The 21,178-nt window shown below is 44.5% G+C and overlaps 1 protein-coding gene across 2 annotated transcripts; it reads right to left on the minus strand.

Annotated features, from left to right (window-relative positions):
* Positions 1-3,023: 3,023 nt before the first annotated feature.
* RAD51C (RAD51 paralog C) lies at positions 3,024-20,967 on the minus strand. 2 transcript variants are annotated; one of them, XM_050321676.1, is made up of 9 exons: positions 20,804-20,967; positions 19,376-19,634; positions 19,040-19,206; positions 17,704-17,837; positions 14,855-14,986; positions 12,638-12,704; positions 9,387-9,447; positions 6,846-6,906; positions 3,024-3,338 (listed from the first exon to the last, which is right to left on the minus strand). In XM_050321676.1, the coding sequence occupies exons 1-9, from the start codon at positions 20,919-20,921 to the stop codon at positions 3,213-3,215; spliced, it is 1,125 nt and encodes a 374-aa protein (XP_050177633.1). In that variant the 5' UTR covers positions 20,922-20,967; the 3' UTR covers positions 3,024-3,212. The 2 variants fall into 2 exon arrangements, with proteins under 2 accessions (XP_050177633.1, XP_050177632.1); XM_050321675.1 differs by lacking the exon at positions 20,804-20,967 and adding an exon at positions 20,466-20,750.
* Between the last annotated feature and the right edge of the window lie 211 nt (positions 20,968-21,178).

Here is a 21,178-nt window from a genome sequence, read left to right on the forward strand (position 1 = left end):
ACTCCCTTCCCCTTGTCTTAGGACAAGAAAGCGCCAAGCCACACTTCCAAACTTACTCACATATATTTCACAAAGAATTAGCATGTGTTAAAACAGTGTAATGCATCTTCATGTGCCTTTCTAAATAATTAGGATCCCAAGCGTGGTAAGGACAATCTCTTCTGAGAAGCTGGAGCACAATGACTCCTCCTTCCAACTTTTGTATTTTCTTTTGTTCAGGGAAAAGGGTGGAGCTCAAAAGGCAGGCAGGAAGGATTTCACCTTTGTTCTTAATTCATGAGATGCCTTAGAATAAATTTGATTCCAGGCTTAGTCCCCCCTAAAAGAACTAAAGGAACAGTAACTGAAATTCAATAGGAAACTTGTTATATTTTAAATGTACTTTTCTCAGCTCTGTATTCAACATTCAGGGTAGTGGCTGAATCTTCCTCCATATGACTCAACCAGTTTGTGATTTACTTCAATATGAGACTGATTGTCTAACTTGAACCTTGGCTACACCTTCATACCCCCAGCTAAGCTATTCCTTCTCCACATTTTCTTAGATTTGTTCTAGTTAGAAGCTCGTTGGTTTCTCAGCATTTCATAATGGAAAAGGTGCAGAACACATAAACCCAGGAATAAATAAATTGTTATTTTCCCTGTCCAAACCAAAGAGTTTCCAAGCAGGACTCTGAGCTTGAGGAGAACCACCCTGTGACCGCAGTGTTTGTCTGTTGCCAAGGCCTGTGGTAGGATTTGTATCCTTGTTGTGGTGACACAGTAGGTTCCTACACCACAGCTAAATGTCGTCCCCTACAAAATGGAATAATTTCAAACTCAGCATGGTAGCTAAAGCTCTTGGCTTTCAGAAAACGGGGACTTAAGCAGCAAATCAAACAACCCATTTTCTTTTTGATTCAGTGCCATTAGGTTGGCTTCTTAGAATCTTACTTTTTGTGCAGTAAATAAAATTCTCCCCTGCCCCTCGCTGTTGTGCACTGGTGCTGTGGCATGCAGGAGAATTCCAGGCACATGTGGAAAAAAATCAGCTGGCCATGGAAGATTTATTGGTGAGGCTATGGTCAAATTTTTTCTTTATATGCAATTCTAAGCCTGGAACAGCTTCCTTGTCTCCAGCAGATGAGAATGAAATCTGGCTCATTTAATCTAATTTTGTCTCCACCAACAGATCCTTCTCTCTAGTTCTGGTCTGCAGAGCTGACTTTTATAATAGCTTCAATATGAAAAAAAAAAAAAGGGAGAGAAAAATTAAAAAATCTCCAATGTTTCCTCTGGACATTTTGTAACTCCCACTGTTAACCAGTAACTGTGCATCTTTTTTATTTGGATAACAACGCCCGGAATACTGGGAGATCTAACATTTACTCAGCCACGACGATTTATCTTGTTATAACAGGATCAGCATCTCAGCTGGGGCTTCTGGATGCTACTCTACTACAAACAAAATTAAAACCACAGTCAGCTGAAATTAATAGCGTACGGGGGACATGCCGTTGGAAGGACGTGTGGAGGATATTAAATCCCAACACAATACGTGGAGGGAAATGGATTTTTCCGTAAACATCAAACACGTTGGAGAGCAGCTATCACTGGGAACCAGAAGTGCCTCTTAAAATATATTGCTACAACATTCCTAATGGATGGCTTTCCTTGTGGCTACGTAGGCATGTGCACGGTGCCAGCTCCCCCCCCCTCCTCCGGCACTGCAATACGTAGGAAGCTTTTATTCCCAAACGGAGCGTTTGCCTGCTGACATCACATGCGGTAGGATCCTTTTGTTTGCCTGTGCCTCCTGCATTGAAATGTTTGTCTGAGTCACCAATCCCTTCCCCTATGTCATGCTGCTTGCTTCAGAGCTTCTCCCTGACTCACAGTTTTTAAATTTTGACACAGCCCAGTTTTGCTGCATGGCAACTGAATGCTTTCCCTTTTAATATTTTATTATGTAATTTATACCTAAACACTATAATGATCCAAAAACCACTGCCTCTTTTTAATTTTTTTTTTCAGCTTTTTTTTTTTTTTTTTTTTGAATAGAGAGGTTATATGACTCAGATTCAGCGCTGAATTTTGTTTCAAGGCAAAGTCAGTTTAGTGTATACTAAATTAAAAATTAAAGATAGTGACTCCCACAACTTGAATTCTCCATTTAGCTGCTGGCTGAGTTTCCTCAGCTCTAACGTTATTGAGCTCTCTGCCAGAAAGGGGTCATCTGTGTGGATGTGTACAAACACTTCTCATAATTGAAGTAATTACTATTTTGCACCGCAGCACCTTTCTTCTCCTCTAATAAACTCATCGATTTGTTTTCTCTTAATAAAAAGAGGACAAAAGCCTGCTGTGCTCCCAGTGTACACTCATTCTTTTGGTTTGGAGTCTGGAGCTGCTAACATAGGGCTGGTGCCTGAGAAGTCTGGGTTTCCTCTTTATGAAAGCCATGGTCAGAAGAGATCCTGATTACAGCATCTCAGCCTGAAATGAAGAACATGGGAGTAAGGGCTGTGCAGCACTTTGGCTCGAGCCTGAGTGATGGCAAAGTATTCCTACTTACTAAGATGGGAACATAAAATTACTGTGCCGGATTAAATCTTTTGTCCTCCAGATCTAGCCTTTTATCTGTGGCGGTGTCACCGCAAGACAGACAAGAAGTTCAAAAGAGAGCTTTGATTGTCCTTGATCAAGGACTTTGCAGCAGGTGAGGGCTAAAGCCCCACTCTGGTGAAGCCTGCACTTCTCTTGCAGCACCCAAGAGCAACTCCACTGCCTCCTGCCCTGCTCTGAGCAGGTGGTGAGCACAGTGCTGCATCCAACCCCCTCAAAATTCAGGTGCACACAAAGCCAGATGAGTGATCCAGACCTCTGTCATTCAATGTGCCGTACCAGATGCACTCATTTCATCGTGCTTTTACCCAGACTAAAAGAAGTAGTTGTATTCTCCATCCCCCTCAAAAAAACCACCCCAAACCAACCAACCGACCGAAAAAAAAATCAAACCCAAAAAACCTCCCAGAAGTCCCCTGTAATAGAAAACATAGATTTTTATTATAAAATTAAAATTATGCCATACACAAAGGAATTTTCTGCCTCAGAAATTTGCATACTGCAGTCTTAATGTTAAAATAACCTCCAGAGCAGGAACTGAAGTTGAGAGTCTCTCAGGCTGCCATTTACCGTGCAACTGCTCTCCTGTAGCTCACATCTCTGAACATTCAACTTTGGAACCGCTGCTGCTTCTCCTCCTCCTCCTCCCTCCGCGGCCGCTTCCGAGGGTTCATTTCAGTCCCCCCCGCATTCTGAGCGACAGCTGGAGGCTGCACATCTCGGAAGCCATGAGGCTGGAAGATGTAAGGGAAATCATGTGCTAAAGCCTGTGTGGATATAAAGCGTGAGTAACCAGTTCCCAGCAGACCAGGGTAAGGGATGATGCTGCCATTTATTTTAGATGAGCGGCCGCAGAGCATTTACAGACCCAGCACTGCAAACTTTTCAACACACGTGCCAGCTGTTAACTGTGTCTCCTCATTTTCTTCCTTGAAGATATTTTATTTTCACCACCCGGGCTATCATTTTCATTTTGCTACTAATCACCCCTATGGCTAGGAAGAACTGCTTCTCCGTAAATTCACTTATGTTGCCTATTTAAATAAATTAAAAGACAAATCCATCAGCTCCCCCAGAAGGAGGGAGATGACTGGATTAATTGCCTCAGTCATTTTCAGAAACAAAACTGTGAATTTCTACAACCTAGGATATTTTTGTTCCATGTACCTACTTAATGAACTGAAAACATCAATGAGACGTTGTAAGAGAACAGCAGAGCTGAATCAGTCTTGTAGACTGCAAAGACTGTTCCAGCATAGTAATTTATGGGGCACAACGGGATGAAAACCTTTTAACTGCCAAAAACTAAATGCAGAAGTGAAAACTAGATGCTGCTACTCAGGAGAGTGCTTGAAGTGATCTATCTGACCTAGTACCACTTCTATTTTCTTTTACTGCAGCTCACAATATAATGATTTTTAACGAATTTAAAACATGAAAGATCTGGAAAATCAGTTAGTTCAACGTGTCACAGATGCAGATGGAGATACTGAGATGTTATGAAAACCTGCAACTGTCTGTCTTCCCATCTCCAGGCAAATGCTGTGCAGGGAGCACTGCTGACAGCTCAGGGAACACTGTCAGTGCAGACTTAGAGAGGAAAAGGGGTTAATCAGAACAGAGAAACTGCTTTGGTGATCCAAAATGCTCAGGTGGGGACAAGAGCATTTGAGGAACGCTGACATTTTGGGTTGGTGCAGTGTGAAAAAAGCAGGCGGAATTACTATCAGACATGTGACTCCTCCAAAATGCCAGCGTGTCCCACACCAAGATCAATCCCAAACCCGAGGAAAACGTCTTGCTTACGTCTGCCATCCCTGCATTTCTATTTCTGAACGCCTCACCTCACCCAGCCCGGGGCTCTGAAAGGAACAAACTGCAAGAGGTGCCACAAGGGCAGGGTCTGTGCAGTCCCTCTGCTATTATAAGCAACTCAAGTGTTATTCTAAAGAGCCTGATGGGGAATCTTCAAGTTTAACGTTTCACTGCCGCTTGCATCTAATCTCTGCCATTTCCCTGAGGCACAAAGGTGGATCTGTAGCCAAGAATCCACTTAATCCAGCACGCTGGCTCCCAGCAAAAGCATTCCAATGGTTATAAAGGCCATGATAAAGTGGGCTGCCTAGTATGGATGTCTGGCACTTGGTTCCAGGCATGCACCCTCAATACACATGAATTTTGTGTATATTTTTGAGGCTTCTTAGTGGGTTTGAGATGGTGGGGAGGTGGCTACTGGAAGCAAAGACAAAGCTCAGTCTCCTGTCATTTTGAATTGTTCCCTAATGTCCTCTGGCATCTACACACTGCAGCAAGACTGGCAGAGGTGGATGGCTTTATTACTCGAGCAGTGTTCCCACTGCTAACTTGGCAGACCCTCCTCAGTTCAGGGAAACGCTGACGGTTCCTACCCGGAATAGAGGTCCCGGGTCTCCATCTTTCACCATGAAATAATCAGGTCACATTCCTGGGAAATCTGGGTGAATCAGCTGAGCCACTTACTCCCTTGTGCATAAATCAATCTACATTTCTATGCTCTGCATTTAAGAATGAATCCTCATCAGCCTGTGAAAGAAAGGGTTTCATGGGAGAGGTGTTCCACAGCCCCCAGCGTGGGCACTGACTCGCCACAGTGTCGGAAAGGACACGGATAAAAAAGAACCAAAGCTTGGTCCTGGTTACACATTTCTCCATTGCCTTACAGGCCCTGAACAGCCAGTCTGTCAGTGGTACCAAAGTACCTCATTTGCCCCCGAGTCTAAACGTTTCTGAGGCTTAAGGAATTTATTATTTCTTTAATTATCTTTTTTGGTACGCTGGTTATACATAGATGTGCTAAATCTGACTTGGAAGCACTGCACATGTATTTACGTCTTCCAGTTTAACTACAGAGATGGGAATGAGAAATGATAACAGCAGATTGCTATCATCAGCCCTGAATTTCATGAAAAAAACCAGGGATAATATATTTTTTACTTAAAGGAATCATCTGCTGAAGCAGTTCATCAGGATTAAGGGGAAAAACACAGGGATAATCTCAAGTTTTAACTAATCTTGGATTGGGATTCACTCTCAACTGTATTTCAAGCCTGTGTGCATTCACACAGAAGAGAGCATGGCTGTTTTATGGTGCATATAAAACTGAAAGGAAAAGGCAATTAAACTGCCTAAGATAAAATCCATCTGCTTGTCAGCTGGAGAAAAAAGGACTCACGTCACATGATCCAAACAACCTTGGGATGCAGCCCCACTTACCCTTCCAGTCTTTACAGAGCTAAGGGTATATATTTGCAGTTATTTCTTCTGTCCAGGTGAATATACACCCAGGAGTGAAGAAAAATCTGATTTCTCTTGGAAAGTTTGAAGATCTCGTCTTATGGCAGCCTTAAAATCTGCAGGAAATGCTATGGCAACGTGTTTCCATGAGGACACGTAGCAAATGGATGGCACATACCTATGGATCTGACATTTGAAGATGGAAGAGTGGAGGGGTGAGGGGTTTTTTAAACCTAAATGCAGCTTAGACAGCATGCATTCTCATTAATATGTATCTAAGCATTCCACAGAAGGAAATAAGCACAGGATTTAACTAGGGGTGGATGAGGACTCCAGCCATAAGCTGGAAGCTCCTTATATGGTAGTGATAGAGGAGAAAAATCTGTATATATTGGCTGGGTGTAGGGTAGGATGGAGCCATGAAAGAGAGAAATACAACCTGGGTTATATCAGGCAACACACATAAAGCAGAGGTGGGGAGATATATCTGGCACTGGGGAGACCTCTGGAATAATTCTGGTCATCCTGGTCCTAAAAAGATAAACCCAGCTGGAACAGATTAAGAGAAGGGCCTACCTGAGAAGGGAGAAAACAGCCTGGTTTGTTCAAGTCTCCCAGATGAAGGCTCAGATTGTTCTCACTAACTGCACTTAGGCCAAAAGTTAACACCAAGGGCAGATAAAATAAGCAGCACTAGCAGCAGAACAGATGGGGACAGGCTGCCTGTGAGTTTGATCTGGAAATCAGAATGTTTTAACTCAGAGGACTAACTGCTGGGTCACTTTTCTAAGGAGAAGAGGTGCAAAATACTCATAAATCTGGAGACATTCCAGTATTCCTGGTTACCTTCAGAAGGCAACACTACAAAAGCAAACACCGTTCTCAGATTTATCCCTGTGTCTGAAAGTGCCTTCAGAGCTCCCAGTGTGCTCCCCTCCCTGACCCCCCACCCCAAAGGAAATACTGACTGTGATGTCATAGGGGATGGTTGCCTCCCTCTGACTGGGTGATTTGTACAACGTTGCCAACCTGGTAAAACAAAAAAGCAGGTAATTATGACTAGTGAATACAGTAATAAAAATTCCAACTGACCCAATGACCAGACCCAAGTTTTCCCACAGTCCTGGGGCAGGTACCAGTGGGATTCTTAGGTAGGTATTTCCATATAGGTCATTTAAACTGTGGGTGCCAAATTCCCATCCTTACATGACCTGTCAGCTCACACACAATCTAGACCTACTAAAAAGAGTGAATGATTAATTAGCCTTGTTTCATCATGGTATTTGATGACATTTTTGGAACAATATTCATTATGAATTAATTCCTAATGTCACTTTCTTAAAATGCAAACAAAAAAGGTTTTGAGCACAACTCTTTCCTACTCCATTAATCATTTGTTCACTGACCCCTCAAAGCTGGGGGAGACCCTCAAGAATTTCAGTACTTCCAGGGAGGCTTTTTCCAGAGATTTCATAAGCCTGTCAATATAACCTAGAGGCTGGAGAAGATGATGTTCTATTTCTAAGCCTGCCCTTGCCACTGACATACAGCATGACCTTGAGAAAATAGTCTCCCTCTCATTTCTCCTCTGACACTTCCCTGATTTTGGGCATTTAGACTCTAAGCAATAGCTCCTGATTTGTGTTGTACAGCACAGTAAATGCTTGCATAATATTGATAGAAAATTGCAAGGCAGCTCAAAAGCAAAGGGTTTTTGAAGCAGTGCCAAGGGCTGCCAACGTGCCCCATGCCCACCTCCCCAAAACTTACATAAGCCAATCTAGGAAGTGTTCTGCTCTCTGTATCAAGACACCCTGCCAAAAATCCCGTTAATTATTTTTGGGGTTTTTTTTTTTCCTCCCTGAGGTGCCATTCTATTAGAGAGCACGTAATTACAGCCTGAGGAACACTGCCACTTCATGTTAGCTACACAGGGAATTCCTCAGAACATTGAAGTGGTGGGTTATACTCGACAAAATTGCCCAAATCTGAAGCTGCAGAAGCCAGGCTTTCACAAGCGCTCAGCTGGAGCCTCTGACTCAACAGGATCCTTCCTCCCAGCAATGAGAACCCTTGGAATTAAGCTCTGACATTTTCAGTAGTAGAGAGAAAGAAGGAGTCAAGTATCATAGTTGGCCAAAGCACATTTGAAAAATTAATAAAAAAAGGCAAATGGATTCTCAAATGGTCTTCGTGCCTCAGCAACGGGATATAAAAACAATTTAACAACAAAGCTATGCTGGATTGTCAGGTATAGGCAGTTTATGTAAAAATGCAACAGTATTGAGTTATTTCTCTTTTTACAAAGGCAGTTGTAACCAGAATTGCTGCTTCTGCAGGCCTTGCTCCAAGTAAGCTGCAGATTTGGATCAGTAAATAAGCCACGTTTGTCTGTCTTTGGCTTATTTTCTGCAACTTGTATCTGCAGACTTCCTTGCTCTCTTGCCGAAGAAAAAAGTTCTTTTGATATATAAAATTAAATTTTGTTCACTCTGCAATCATTATGTTGATGCAACTTCTGTCTTATAAAGCCTGTTAACTAATCAGTGATGTTAATTTAATTCCAAATTAAACAGCCTGCTGTAATCACTCTGCATTGCCTTCAAACTTAGAATTTAAAAACAAAACCCCACAAGAAAGTGTCACTGCATTTCTCCTTCAAATTCAACAAGCAAAACTATGCACAACAACATTCCAGTAACATTTTTGTTCCCTGTTTGCAGAAGATTAGGGAATTGAAGCACAGCTCCTTAATCTCAAGCTGCTGCACGGTGATAGTATACACGAGACAAATTTAACTGACCAGGAAAGAGAAATGACCTTGCAATGTAGTGAAGAGGGGAAAAAAAGAAACAGGAAACAGGGAAGATCTCACTGCAACAGACAGAACTTCCCACTGCTTTTAGAAGGGTCACCCTCATCCCTTCGGGTGTCTAAACCCACCCTCCACAGCTCAGCCCTGCCTTGGCTGTCAGAGCAGCTCTTTCTGTCTCTCTGCAGGTCACTGGAACTCGGTCTCTGGTTTCTGTCCAGCTTTGCAAGCCCATCCTGCTGCATCCCAAAGCAGAAGGGTCCAGTGGCTGCCCCTGAGGCTGCAGCCCATCTTCCTGAGGGTCACTGTCTAGGTGGCTTTAAAGCCTCCTTTGGCATCTCTGGCTTTGTACTGACTGGGGCCCTCAAACACCCAGGCAAAGAAATTCTACTCCCTGCTTACAGAATGCAGAGAGTAAAAAAAAAATTGTCTACTCAGACCCTAAATCCTGGTGTCTGAACAACTGCCATCAGGATGTTATACTTTGATGAGACGTGGCATCTGCTCAGAAAGGAGGTACCCCCATGGTGGGGAGGAGGAGCCTGAGAGAGAAAACTCTCGAGCCTCAGTGGGCTGGGACACGGCAGAACAAGGCCAGAAGCCAAATTCCAATCCCTGCTTGGCCACTGTGGCCAGTCTAAGATTCCCAGGTGTCACACTTGTCATTATGATGACGTTTATTCTGATTTTCACTTACCTCTGAGTGTTGTCCCAGTGAAGGATTAAACGGACGGTGGCAGCGTGTCCCCAGCTTTCTCCTGAGCGACACAAAATGACAGGCCATTTTAGTAACCTCCTATACCAGCACCACCACCTGATGCTGAAATTAGACCAAGTCTTCCAAAAAAACCCCACCCCACCATGACTAAAACATATGTGCCTTTACTTGCAGTGATGAATCACATCTTTTTCATACGTACAAGGATTTCACAGCAAGTACACCAAGACAAGGAATAACCTCTGTACTCAGTGTGTTCTACAGAAATCTTGAGGTGATACTTCCATATTTGTAGAAAGATTTTATAGGTGCCAAATAAAGGACAGGTACCAGACAAACCCTGAAAACAGGCAGCATGAAGAAAAGATTTGTTTAATTACTACTAAAAAAGTCTAGTGAGTATGCCTAAATCCTGCTTCAAAACTGCAATATTCTGTCTCTCAGGCATAATTATGAGCAAACATCACTCCCTTTGGGATGCCAGATTTGGGAGAAAGTCAATGATTATTAAAATATTAAGGGCTCCTGCAGCAGTCTTCTGCTTCTGACAGCAAAATGCAAAAGAACACAACCAAAAGCAAGGAGCAGGTGGGGGGTGTGGTGGAAGGAGAGAAGGAGGTTTGGATTGTTATCCTGCTCCAGGAGAACAGTCCTGCTGTGTCAGCTCACACCTGACCACGAGCTCAGTCAATGTACAGACAGTTTTATGCCCGTTTATCCCTGGAGACAGTCAAAAGATGGATTTTTAGCCAGTCATTTTGCTGAAGTGCTCCAGGTCTCTCCTGCTCACCTGCCCACAGGCCCTGGAATCACTCGCTGCTCTCCACCACATCTCCAGCCCCACGTGCCCCCTGTGCTCTGACATCCATCAGAGCCCAGAGAAGAAAAACTATGATTCTGCTGTAATGAAGACCTAGACCCTCTGGGCATCTTGCCAGACCTTGCTCCACTATATTTCTAAGTTGAGATTAAAGATTTTGGCTTTCAGATGCGGTTCCGAGTCAGAGCTCCGAACACATTTTACAATGGGGACAAACTCCACACCGGCACGTTTCCAACTCTATTGAAAAATGCTACTGAAAAATGAGATATTTCTGAGCTAAACTGGCTGTAGATTAATATTTGACCTCCTTTCTAAATATATCTAGCAGAAGTGTCTAGGAACACCCAGCTTAGCTATCAGTAGTGGGAAAGAAAGCTGTCCCCTTCACAAAGCTCTTGACTTAATACCTTGCAGCATCTGTGCTTTTTACCTTTTTTTTTTTTTTTTCCCATAATTAAGACCTTCCCTTCTGCTCAGGAGCTGAATAAGTTTAGAGATTAATGCTCTTGTGAAATCTTAGAAAAATCTGTTCCTTAAGCTTACCAATCAATGGGGAAAAAAAAAAAACTATTTAAGGGATGCACTAGGTTTGATTAATTTTACTTGGGGTTTTGGTGCTGACCAAACTCCCTCAGTAGTTCCTTTGGCTACAACCAACTGTGGAGGAGTGGGAGGTTCTTTAGCCTTTATGATGAGACTGTTGACAAAGCATCTCCTCAAGAGTGGGGTATAAAACCCACCTTGTAACCCACCAGCTCAATACTTGCACTGAGCCTATGGCATAAATTCACATTAAAATGAAGAGTTTTGGACCACTCTGGAATGCTCCAGCTGAGATATCGCTGTTTAGGATGAGGGGGGGGTTCTCTCTGCTTTAATATTTTACCAGCTGGTACAAAGTTTCATTTTTGAAGGAGCACACATCACTCAGTTTAATGATATTATGTGGTCACACACGCTCTGGTGAGAGTCACAATCAGTTCAGCCTGAGGTTATGTCAAATTAAATGTTTGTGAAAGAAAATATGCATATCTTTGAATCACAATGGAAAAATACATGATGTCTTTGAGTTATAACCAACTCTGAATGTCTTCACATTCTTTACTGCCCCTATGACTCAACAAACACAACAGCTCCCAAAACAACGCTGGCTAGTGAAAAAAGACAGGCTCTATTAGCTTTAATTGAGTTTGTAGCCAGAAAGGCTGCCAAAAATAATCCATCAGAGAGCAAGAGGTAAGACTGACAAAAAGGGTCAGATCCTGGGAGCTGGGGCTGCCACCACAGCTCCAAATTCCACATTCCTCACATTCCTGGAGGAGATGGTCTGTGTTTGTTCAGTTTACCCTACAACTGTGCCAAATGGTTCAGTGCCTGCACAGACACTGGGAACATCTTTGCCTCTGTGCTGTCCCCTTCTCCCTCCCCTCCAGAACAGGGGAATCATTACTGAGCTCACAGAAACTGAACCTCTGCACAGAGGATTTGTGCCCTTTAAGCGAATCATAAAATAATACGAAGTTACAACCTGAAATAAGATTTAAACGCTGAACTTTTCCTTAATTTGTTGAAATCTCTACTTCAGAACTGTTCTCTTTTCCCCTGTGACTGCAGTAGAAGAGTCTGTATGAGGTACTCTGCTCATTACTGGGCAAAATTGAGCAGCCTGGAAAAAAACCACTTAAACTGGCTCTGGGCAGGCTGAGGATCCCACACAGAACTTCCCTCTCCATCATAACTGAGAGTTCCAGCGATGCAGCAAATATGAAATGCCTTTGCAAATAATTAATGGAACATGTTCAAGGGTAATGGGAAAATAAACAATTTAAATTGCTTTGGAGAGGCAGCGAATGGTTCTCAGGGAATTTAGGAAATTGCAGCAGTAGTTTGAGGTGTGCAACCATTAAGCAAAGTTCTTCTTTGAGGGCTTTAACCTTTTCATCACCCCATTCCTGCTCGAGGTTTACTGCTCCCAGGTACATTCTTTGGCTGATCATTCACCAGCCAGTTTCAGTCTATATTATTGATTTATCAGAGTTTACTTATTATTTAAACAGCTCAAGATTACTTGGCCACTTTTGGCAGAAATGGACTGGGAGACAATCACCCAAAACAGCTCAGGACGTGGTGGTGACATCCAGCTCAGCTGTGACAGAGGTAAGTCCTCAAGATCCTCAGGGGAAGGTGCAATCCATCAGCTGCACATTTAAAAACCCAGTTACTCAGAGAGTTCTGAGTTCCTAGTGCTTTCCCAAAACAGGTATGTCACCTTAAGGAATATTGTTAAATCTAATATCAAATTCAGTATTATAAATTTTGGGTTAAAATTTCTAAAAAAAAGGTCCATCAACACTTTCAACCTGTGAGTTTCACATACCAATTTTCATCTCACAAGCTAAACACTTACCCAGAGCAGGTACCAACGTGGACTGGCTTTGTCCGATTCTTGTTGTCATTTGGTTTGTCAGAACCACCTAAAAGAGGAAACAGAAGCAAGACAAGTAAGAAAATCTCCAGGAAACCAGCATATTGGTGGGAGGGAAGAGAGGGATTTTTAAAAAAGCTTTCACTGATAAAGTAGTTGCTCAGGCAAAACTCTTGGCAACTGTGATGAATCTTCCGTGTTAACGGGAAGAAACTGTAGATGTGCCTCATCTTTTCAACACAAAATAAGAGAACCCTGCAGAGTGCATTTTTTGAATGGAAGGGAGATTTCTTTCATTCATGACTTTGAAGAAACCTAAATTTCTCCCTTCCTGAAGGGATGCAAACCCCACACAACTTGTTTATCCCACCGTTTGGAGCTGTGCTTAGATGCACAGGCCCTCCATGAAGAGATAGCTCTCAGTCACTGGGGTGAATGAACTTGGTGGTGCTGCTAAAACACACATTAGCCCAGTGATTAACCAAATTTCTCTGCCTTGTAGTCTAAAAATGCACAAGTGGGTACAATATACAAAGAGAATGGAAGTGAACAGACAGAGCGGGGGAGTGTTTTCACAGCACGAATCACTCGTGGGAGGCTCACAGACAGTCTAGGTTAGATCCCTGGTAGAAGTGGGGGTGGGTGAGACAGAAAAGAGCCAGGAATATTAATCACAAAGTTCATTAAAAATGAAAAATGAAAAAAAATTTGTACCTATCTTAAACCCCAGGGGTTTTTATTGTTTGATGAGCTCGTAGGATTCTTGCTTGAGCAAGCGTGTGAGAACAAACATTTCCACTGAGAACACGGGGCACAGCCCAAAACATTTACACAGCTGAAAGCCCAGGACATATACTATTGCACATTTTAGAGAAGTAACTTATCATAAGTGGATGGTAACAGCCCCAAATAGGCTCCCCATCTCACTGCTGAAGAAGGGCTGGGCTGGGCATCCTCACACAGCCCACTGAGTCCAGCTTTAGAAACACAAGGGCCTGACTTCCTACCATATTAGAGCATCCAGGCTGCCTGACAAGCAATCCCTGGCATGCAGGCTGGATTTAGAGCTCATGGAACTAGCCCAGACAGCAACTGAAGTTCCCCTGAAGCTGTGACTGATCACTCCTTTAGCAAGAGTTTATTTAGCAAGCCTTGGTACTAAACTGCTCCCTGGTTCAGAAGAGATAAATTACATATGTTTCCCTCGACCAAAGGAAAATGCAGTGTCCAATGACAGCTGCTGCTGCTCAAGGTCACCAGGTACCAAGCTGTGAGTGAGAGGACTTGGGAAATCAGAGGCTGTGCAAACCCAGCAGCCATGGAACATCCATCTCCCTGGTACCCACAGCAGCAGGAAGAAGCTCCATAACTCACACCAGGGAGACAGCAAGGGCACCCTTTCGGCAGCCAGCCCAGTCAGAACACAGAGCTGGGCTCTTCCCCTTCCCACATCTATCAGTGGAAGCACAAGGAGAGGCTTATTTTTAGCAGCTGGGAACAAAAGCCAATTGCGCCAGAGAGGTGTGGGTGACAAGGTCACAAATCACCTGGAAACTGTTAGAGAGGCACAAGCACCATTTTGAGGCTGTGGAAGCTCTAATTCCTGAACAATGCTTCTCCGAGCTGGGAGAGACTCCCAAAACAACTTCTGGAACAGCTGCAGCTTCCCAGTGCCATCTGCTGGCTGCGGGGCCGCTGCCTCCATGGTGGCATCAATGACGTAGAAACAATGCCCAGGAAGGAAGCCCTGGGTTTCCATGGATGCTAGAAGAGCAAGGAAAACCAGCAGATAAAGTGGTTTTCCTCCATAAGAACAGCTCCTCCACTAAGACCAGGGTTTATTTTTAAACCAAGAGTGGAAAGTTGGGTTGGAACTGCCGAATGCTCCGATGTGTTTTCATGTAAAGCCACCAAAGGAGCATTCCTTGTCCAAGCAAATCATTAGAGCTGATGGGAAACAGCGTGATAAAGTGACATGCTACCACTTAATTAAGATCCACAGGATGCTGTGAATGCACATATTACTTATTTCCCACCTTTCAGGTGTTATGCCTGTGTGATCCATCTCCATCTACTAACTAAACCCAGCAAGGACGAACGTGGAGGACGTTCTTGCAGTTTTATTTTGCTGCTCAGAGACAACCACAAATCACATTTGCTTAATTCTTTGCAGGACATTTAGGGATTCAGTGGACTCACCGCTGCTTTGTAGTCGTTGGCTGTGATGATGAGCTGCTGTGCCAGGCCGTTCAGCAGCCTCGTCCGCAGCGACAGGTCCTCAAAGTCGTGGCGGAAAGGAAAGGCAATTCCATCAATCACCACCAGTCGGACCTAAATGCAGGAGGAAAGGAAAAAAACCACCATTACCACCCTGTAAAAAACACGACAACAAGCAGCAATACCTATTTTTAAGTGCACTTACGGTGTTTTACAGAAGGTGAGGGCCGTCTTTTATTTCATACCTCGACGAGCACGACCACGTAACATCTATTTCTCTCTATATATCAGTGACAATCAGCACCTCAAAGGAGTGCAGGTGAAGGGCCTCAAGCTCCAAACACTCCAGAACACGTGCTGAGTGGAGGGTTGCATCATGCACAGGGACCAGCTCAGGCCAGAGCTGCCCCAGCTCAAACAAAACACTGCAGGAAGCTCAAAAAATGCTCCCCAAGCTCTCCCATGAGTTAACCAAGCACAGAGCTGCCCTCCCAAATGTCCCCTTTCAGCTCACTTACAGCTACCTGACTTCTCTGCACCTCCTGGTATGGAATACAAAATAACAAAGCTGGACTTAAAGCCTTGCAAGGGAGAAGATGGAGAAAATAATCATTAAACATCAGAATTGTACTTCTAACGCTAATTTATTTTATCTTCTCCCTCAAAAGTTAAATCCAAACCAAACTCAAAATTCATGCTGTCTGTAGCCACTGTTGAGATAACTCAGCTCAGATCAGTGATCTCAGAAACACGGAATTTAAGGGATGCCTAAAGGTATTCCAGACACACTGCAATGGGATCTGCCTTGCCTGAAGATGTTTGCTTTGCTGAATTATTTCTTTTGTAGCAGTCATTAGCTGAAGTCAGAGCACGATGCAGCTGCTGGCTCATCACCCTCAAGACACTGTATAAACATTAGTCTGGGATTTTGATTTATTCTAACTTCATTTGTTGTAGCTGTTTTGATGACCCAAGTTTGTCTGGAATACAGAAGGGAGATGGATGGTCTTACAGTGCCTGCATGCTCAGATGTCACTCAAATCCTCAGTATCTACAAGTTCTTGCATTAATGCACAAGATAACAAATTGGAAACAACACAAACCCCCTGATTTTCTGTATTATTGATTTAACTCATTACTGGAACATACAAGCCTGCATAAACATCACTCTGTGAAATGGCCCTGGGCCTCCAAATGAAAAAAAAAAAATCTTAATTTGCAAAAGAAGATTAAACAGTTAGAATTGAAGGAAGATATTCTTCTGTTTTCTCATTTTTCCTCCTTCCTACAAATTATTTTTTATGAGCCTGTACATCTTCTTCATGCCTAATTTCTTTATGAGCAATCAGTTTAACAGTATAAACATGACTCATGCTATGAAGGAATGTATACACGGTTATATAACTTGTCTGTCAGATGAATATGTCCAGGTAGGATGCAATTTAGTCAATTTTCTCCCAGTTGCACTTGTTATAAATAGCAAAAAAGAAGACTTGAAGTATTAAAAGTAGGGCTTTGGTAACATCTTCCTTCTCCATGTCAGCTTGACTCTACCAGACCAAGCTCTACCTTAAAAAATTCAGTTTATGATGACAAGAATATTTTCTCACAGTCTTTCTCATATTAATAACAAGATCTCTAACTAATTCATATTTCCAAATGACACATTTGGATCTCTACATCCTTCTATCTCTAAATCTCTACAACTATGTCTCTCTTAAAAAAAAAAACCAAAACCAAACTAAAATCTGGAGTTTCCCTGTGGTCCCAGACTGGGCTCCAGAGGGATCAGACTAATTTTAATGAGAGCTGGACTGCAATGAGCAATCTGTCAAGTCACTTATAGCCTGTCCAAGGAATCAGCAGAAGGTCTGGTGGTTCTCCTGCAACCTTCAGTACTTCAGGCTGCAGGCCAAGCACAGATAAATCAGCACAGATGGTACCAGGGAGCTGCAGCCCAGTGTAACTGTGCTAATGAAGCCATGTACTTTCCACAAGAGCAAACACAACAGGGCACCGTTAGTACCTGGCAGAGAAAGGGGAGTACCAGACTACACCAAGCAAAAGTGAGACTCCCATCTGCGCCTTCAAGAACACACAACAGCTTCCAAAAGTGAAAAAAAAAAATTTGGAATATATTGCAAAAGGCAATCTAACTAAACAACGGGGATTTGTGCTCTGGTAGAACCAGCCACCTTCCCCAGATCCTGACAGGGAGGAATCTGGAAATCTGGAAGGGAGGTGGTGATAATCTGCCTTACAATAGCATTTCTCTAAGACATTGGGTACTAGGAAACTTTCTGGCTGTAGTCCACCCAAGAGTCAGGCTGCAGGCTCTGGTTGCTTGGAGCAACAGAAGACGTACTGCAAAGAAGGAGGAAAGTCACTTTCTGGATGCCAAGATGGTGCAGGATGTTTCTGGTCCTCAGTGATCTTCTAGGACCAAGAAAAAAAAGCCTTTCTGATCCCATCATTGTGGTCATCACAGGCACACCTGGCCCAGAGACTCTTCTCTAAAGCAGTTCTGTGGTGATTCATAACTCAGAGCTCACAGAAATGTAACAACACGTGGCAACACAGATCCAAACTGGAAATCCAGGACGATGGCAGCAGTGGGAGCAAAAGCAAATTACTCTCAAGAGTAATTGGGATGGGAATGAAAAAGCAAACAAGCAGAAGGCTTTACATTTGTACTCTGGCATCAGCCAATACGTTACTGCCAAGCTGACGAGGTACCAAGGTGTTTACTCATGTTACTCTTACTATAACAGGCAAAAATCTTCAGTGTGAAGATGAGTGATGTGTTCTGATAAGCCTGCAATAACCCTTACCTTGGAATGCTCTGAGAGGAATTCTGGGAGGAGGTAGACCTGGGCAAGGAGCTCTGTGTAGTCACGACAACGGAAGTAATATATGTGGGAAAGGATACTTTCAAGAGAGAAGGTCTCCAAAGCTTTCAGATGATCTGAGAACAAACAAACAGATGAATAAATGAGTCAGAAGTCTGTACGAGCATATTGTTACTTTCATCGTTCCACCAAACTGTGCCCTCCACACATAGCAACAGCAAAGCCCCCAGAAACAGAACAGGCAAGGTGGAGAGTGTGGAGACATACCTTCCATCTGGCTGGAAAGTCAGGAAGGTGGTGAGCAGATGCTCTCTCAGCATTTGCACACAGAGACACCGGAGCCTCCGAGGGAGGGCTCCAAAAATGAAACATTTATTTCTGAAACAAGAACTTTTCCAGTAAATCATGTTCAAGCCAGAGCACCACCAGAGGCCATCAGGGACTATTAATCACCCTTTGTTTAATGTACAGGCAGCAGCTCATTTAATACGGTGTCCTTTCACCTCACTTTGAGCAGAAGTTTGGTGCATAAATTCTCCAAGAGTAACATGGAAGTTGTGTCAGTATCCCCAACAGATTGATGACTTAGAGAATAAAAATCCTCAAAAAAAGCAGCCTGACTATATTGACCTTATGGAGGAGCTGAATTCCAGCTACAGTTTTACTGTATGGGGCTTTGGAAGCAACAGTGCCTTAAAAAGTTCTGCTGTTCCTCTTCTCTTTCCCCCCCAACCCTGTGTTGCAGCACATAATCCCTCTGTTTTGCTGAACAGAGTTGTGTTTGGGTTTAGCTGCAAATTTGATCTTTCAAGAGAATGGAAAGGAAGGAAAGGAGGGGAGAAAGAAAGAGAAAGAGAGAAAGAAGAAGAGAAAGAAGGAGAGAAAGAAGGAGAGAAAGAAGGAGAGAAAGAAGGAGAGAAAGAAGGAGAGAAAGAAGGAGAGAAAGAAGGAGAGAAAGAAGGAGAGAATGAAGGAGAGAAAGAAGGAGAGAATGAAGGAGAGAATGAAGGAGAGAATGAAGGAGAAAGAAGGAAAGAGAGAAAGAAAGAAAGAAAGGGGAAACACCAAAACCCCCACATACCTAAACCCCTCCCAAATCATCATGTAGAAGAAGAATTATTCTTAAAGTAAACCAGCTCAGTCTGCAGCACAACTCCAGACACTGATGCAGTTCAGGGTTTGTTTGATACACACAGGTGGAAATAAAAGGCTGCCAGCAAGAACTCCCTAAGCCCCAAATGTAGCACTGCAGCCTACGAGACACTTGTTTCTCTCCATCCCTGCCTACCAGGCAGAAAGAAACAACTCAGCCAAGTACCTTCCTCTTGCTGAGCCTCAGCAACGAGCTGGCAGTGCTGCACACAGGCAGCTGCAATATCCACCACTCTGTCTACCATGAAACTCCCCTCGGTGTCGATGAACACGGCTTCCCCAGCGACGCCCCCAAAGCATTCCGGGATCTGCGCGTCTACTGCCAGCTGCATACTGCCACGGGAGACAGGAGGAGAGGGAGAGATTTACACCACAGGCCCACTCCTGAGGTGACATTTCTGCAGAGAAATACATGGAACAGGGAGCAGCAGAGCCATTCTCATAGTTAAGTTAAACAAGAAGTGACTCTTGGCGGCAGGAAGGTCACCCAGGGGTAAAATACCACAGCTGTGTCTTCCCCACGCCGGGCGCTCCGCAGACCTCGGTGATTTTTGTCAGCTGCACACCCCCTCCCAGGATGTTGTCCAGTGCTGAGCAGAAGGTGATGATGAAGCCCTGGGCTTGCTCTTCCTCCAGAAGCTCCAGGGCTGTGAACTTTCTGGTGGTGCCTGACCCCCCGGCAGTCCTTGCTGCATCCCCGTGACATTCCTGCCTCACCACCTGCAGGGCTTCCAGCGCCTCTTCCTTGGAAATTCCAATTTCTGGAAAAGTCAAAACCAAGAAACACCACCTTATTTTTATAATCAGTGATTGATTTAAAGAACAATGAAGTAATTCAACGTGTCTGGCAGAACATAACACAGAATTATCCCTGTGCACTCTTTCAGTGTAACACACACACAGAGCCCTGGGACTAATGGTGGGATTTGCAAAAGGACTCCGAGCAATGATGTGCCATGTTTGGGGTTCAGGTGACAGCAAGTTATCTGCAAATAATAACAAAATCAAAGTATGTGCAGATAATAATAAAATCAAACCTGCTGTTCACAGATGGATTAGATCTGGCAGAGCAATTCCCCTACTCTGCACCAAATGTGCTATCATATTAATTCCACTTGAAACAAATAATGTCCTGTAAAAGAAGCCAGGTTGCAGATCAGTAAGTGCCAATGACACCCATGGATTGTGCTCTGAATTCTCAGGGCTGAGCACTTGATGCTTCATTTTTATATTTCAACCACAGATCAAATAACAGAGATGAGATGCCTGCAAGTGTCTTTATACACACATCTGCCTTGACAGATCCAGCTACTGCACTTTGATTTTCACAGCAAAAACTATTACCACGTATTATCATAGACAACAAAACTACTGATAACCAAAATCTCAGACTGGTTTGGGTGGGAAGGGGCCTTAAATATCATGTCCACTCCCTGCCATGGGCAGGGACACCTCCTACTATCCCAGGTTGCTCCAAGCCCAATCCAACCTGGCCTTGGACACTTCCAGGGATGGGGCAGCCACAGCTTCTCTGGACAACCTGTGCCAGGCCTGCCCACCCTCACAGGGAAGTGTCACAACACACTCCTTACCAAGTCTGCAAATCTTATTTGAACCTCTTGAAAGAGATAACTTCCTGACTCCGTAGAAGCTTATTTTGTTTAAATCGCATAGAAAAAACAGAAGAAGGAAGTTGTGGAAAGCAGAAGGAGGAGACTGGGAGAATCCTGCCATTTTCCTGCATCCCGTTTGCATCCATCGCTCAGCGCAAGACAGATCTACCAGAACCTCGTGAACCTCACTCGGTGTTTACTGTGCCCGCTGCCCGGGCCACACGGAAGCCTCAGCAAGGGGTGCCAGAGCCGGGAAGGGGAAGGGGGGGAGCGGAAGGGCGCGGGGAGGCCCCGCGGGGCCGGAGCGCCGCCGGTACCTTTGCTCAGGCCGCAGGGGCCGGTCTCCAGCAGCTCCTGCGCCGTCTGGAAGCCGGCGGCGGCCAGGCGGGCCCGCAGGGCGGGGGCCAGCGGCAGCGAGCCCACCTCCCGCTGCATTGGCGGCACCGGGAGCGGCACCGGGATCGGGATCGGGATCAGCACCGGGAACGGGAACGGGAGGGAGCGGGAAGGGCGAGCCACGCCCCCATGGGCGGAGACAGGGGTGGACCACGCCCACAACCAACGAGCCACGCCCCAATAGGTGGGGATGGAAAACGTCATTCTTTTGGTTCTGCCCCCTGCTTTCGGCTCCGCCCCCTCCGGCTGCGGCGCACGAGGCCGGCGGGGCCGCCGCGCATGCGCGGGGCGCGGAG

The sequence above is a fragment of the Myiozetetes cayanensis genome, unplaced genomic scaffold (genome assembly GCF_022539395.1).
Source record: "Myiozetetes cayanensis isolate MyiCay16 unplaced genomic scaffold, myiCay2020 scf27, whole genome shotgun sequence".
In the NCBI taxonomy this organism is placed as follows: Eukaryota; Metazoa; Chordata; class Aves; order Passeriformes; family Tyrannidae; genus Myiozetetes; species Myiozetetes cayanensis.

What these genes read in the sequence shown, in the direction of transcription:
- RAD51C (XM_050321675.1), bottom strand. Translation starts at nt 20,628, where the DNA reads ATGCAAACGGGATGCAGGAAAATGGCAGGATTCTCCCAGTCTCCTCCT. An exon ending in GTGGGGAAGACACAGCTGTG is followed by an intron (nt 19,207 to 19,375) that starts GTATTTTACCCC and finishes CTCCCGTGGCAG; the next exon opens with TATGCAGCTGGCAGTAGACG. An exon ending in CACGTTGGTACCTGCTCTGG is followed by an intron (nt 9,448 to 12,637) that starts GTAAGTGTTTAG and finishes TGTGTCGCTCAG; the next exon opens with GAGAAAGCTGGGGACACGCT.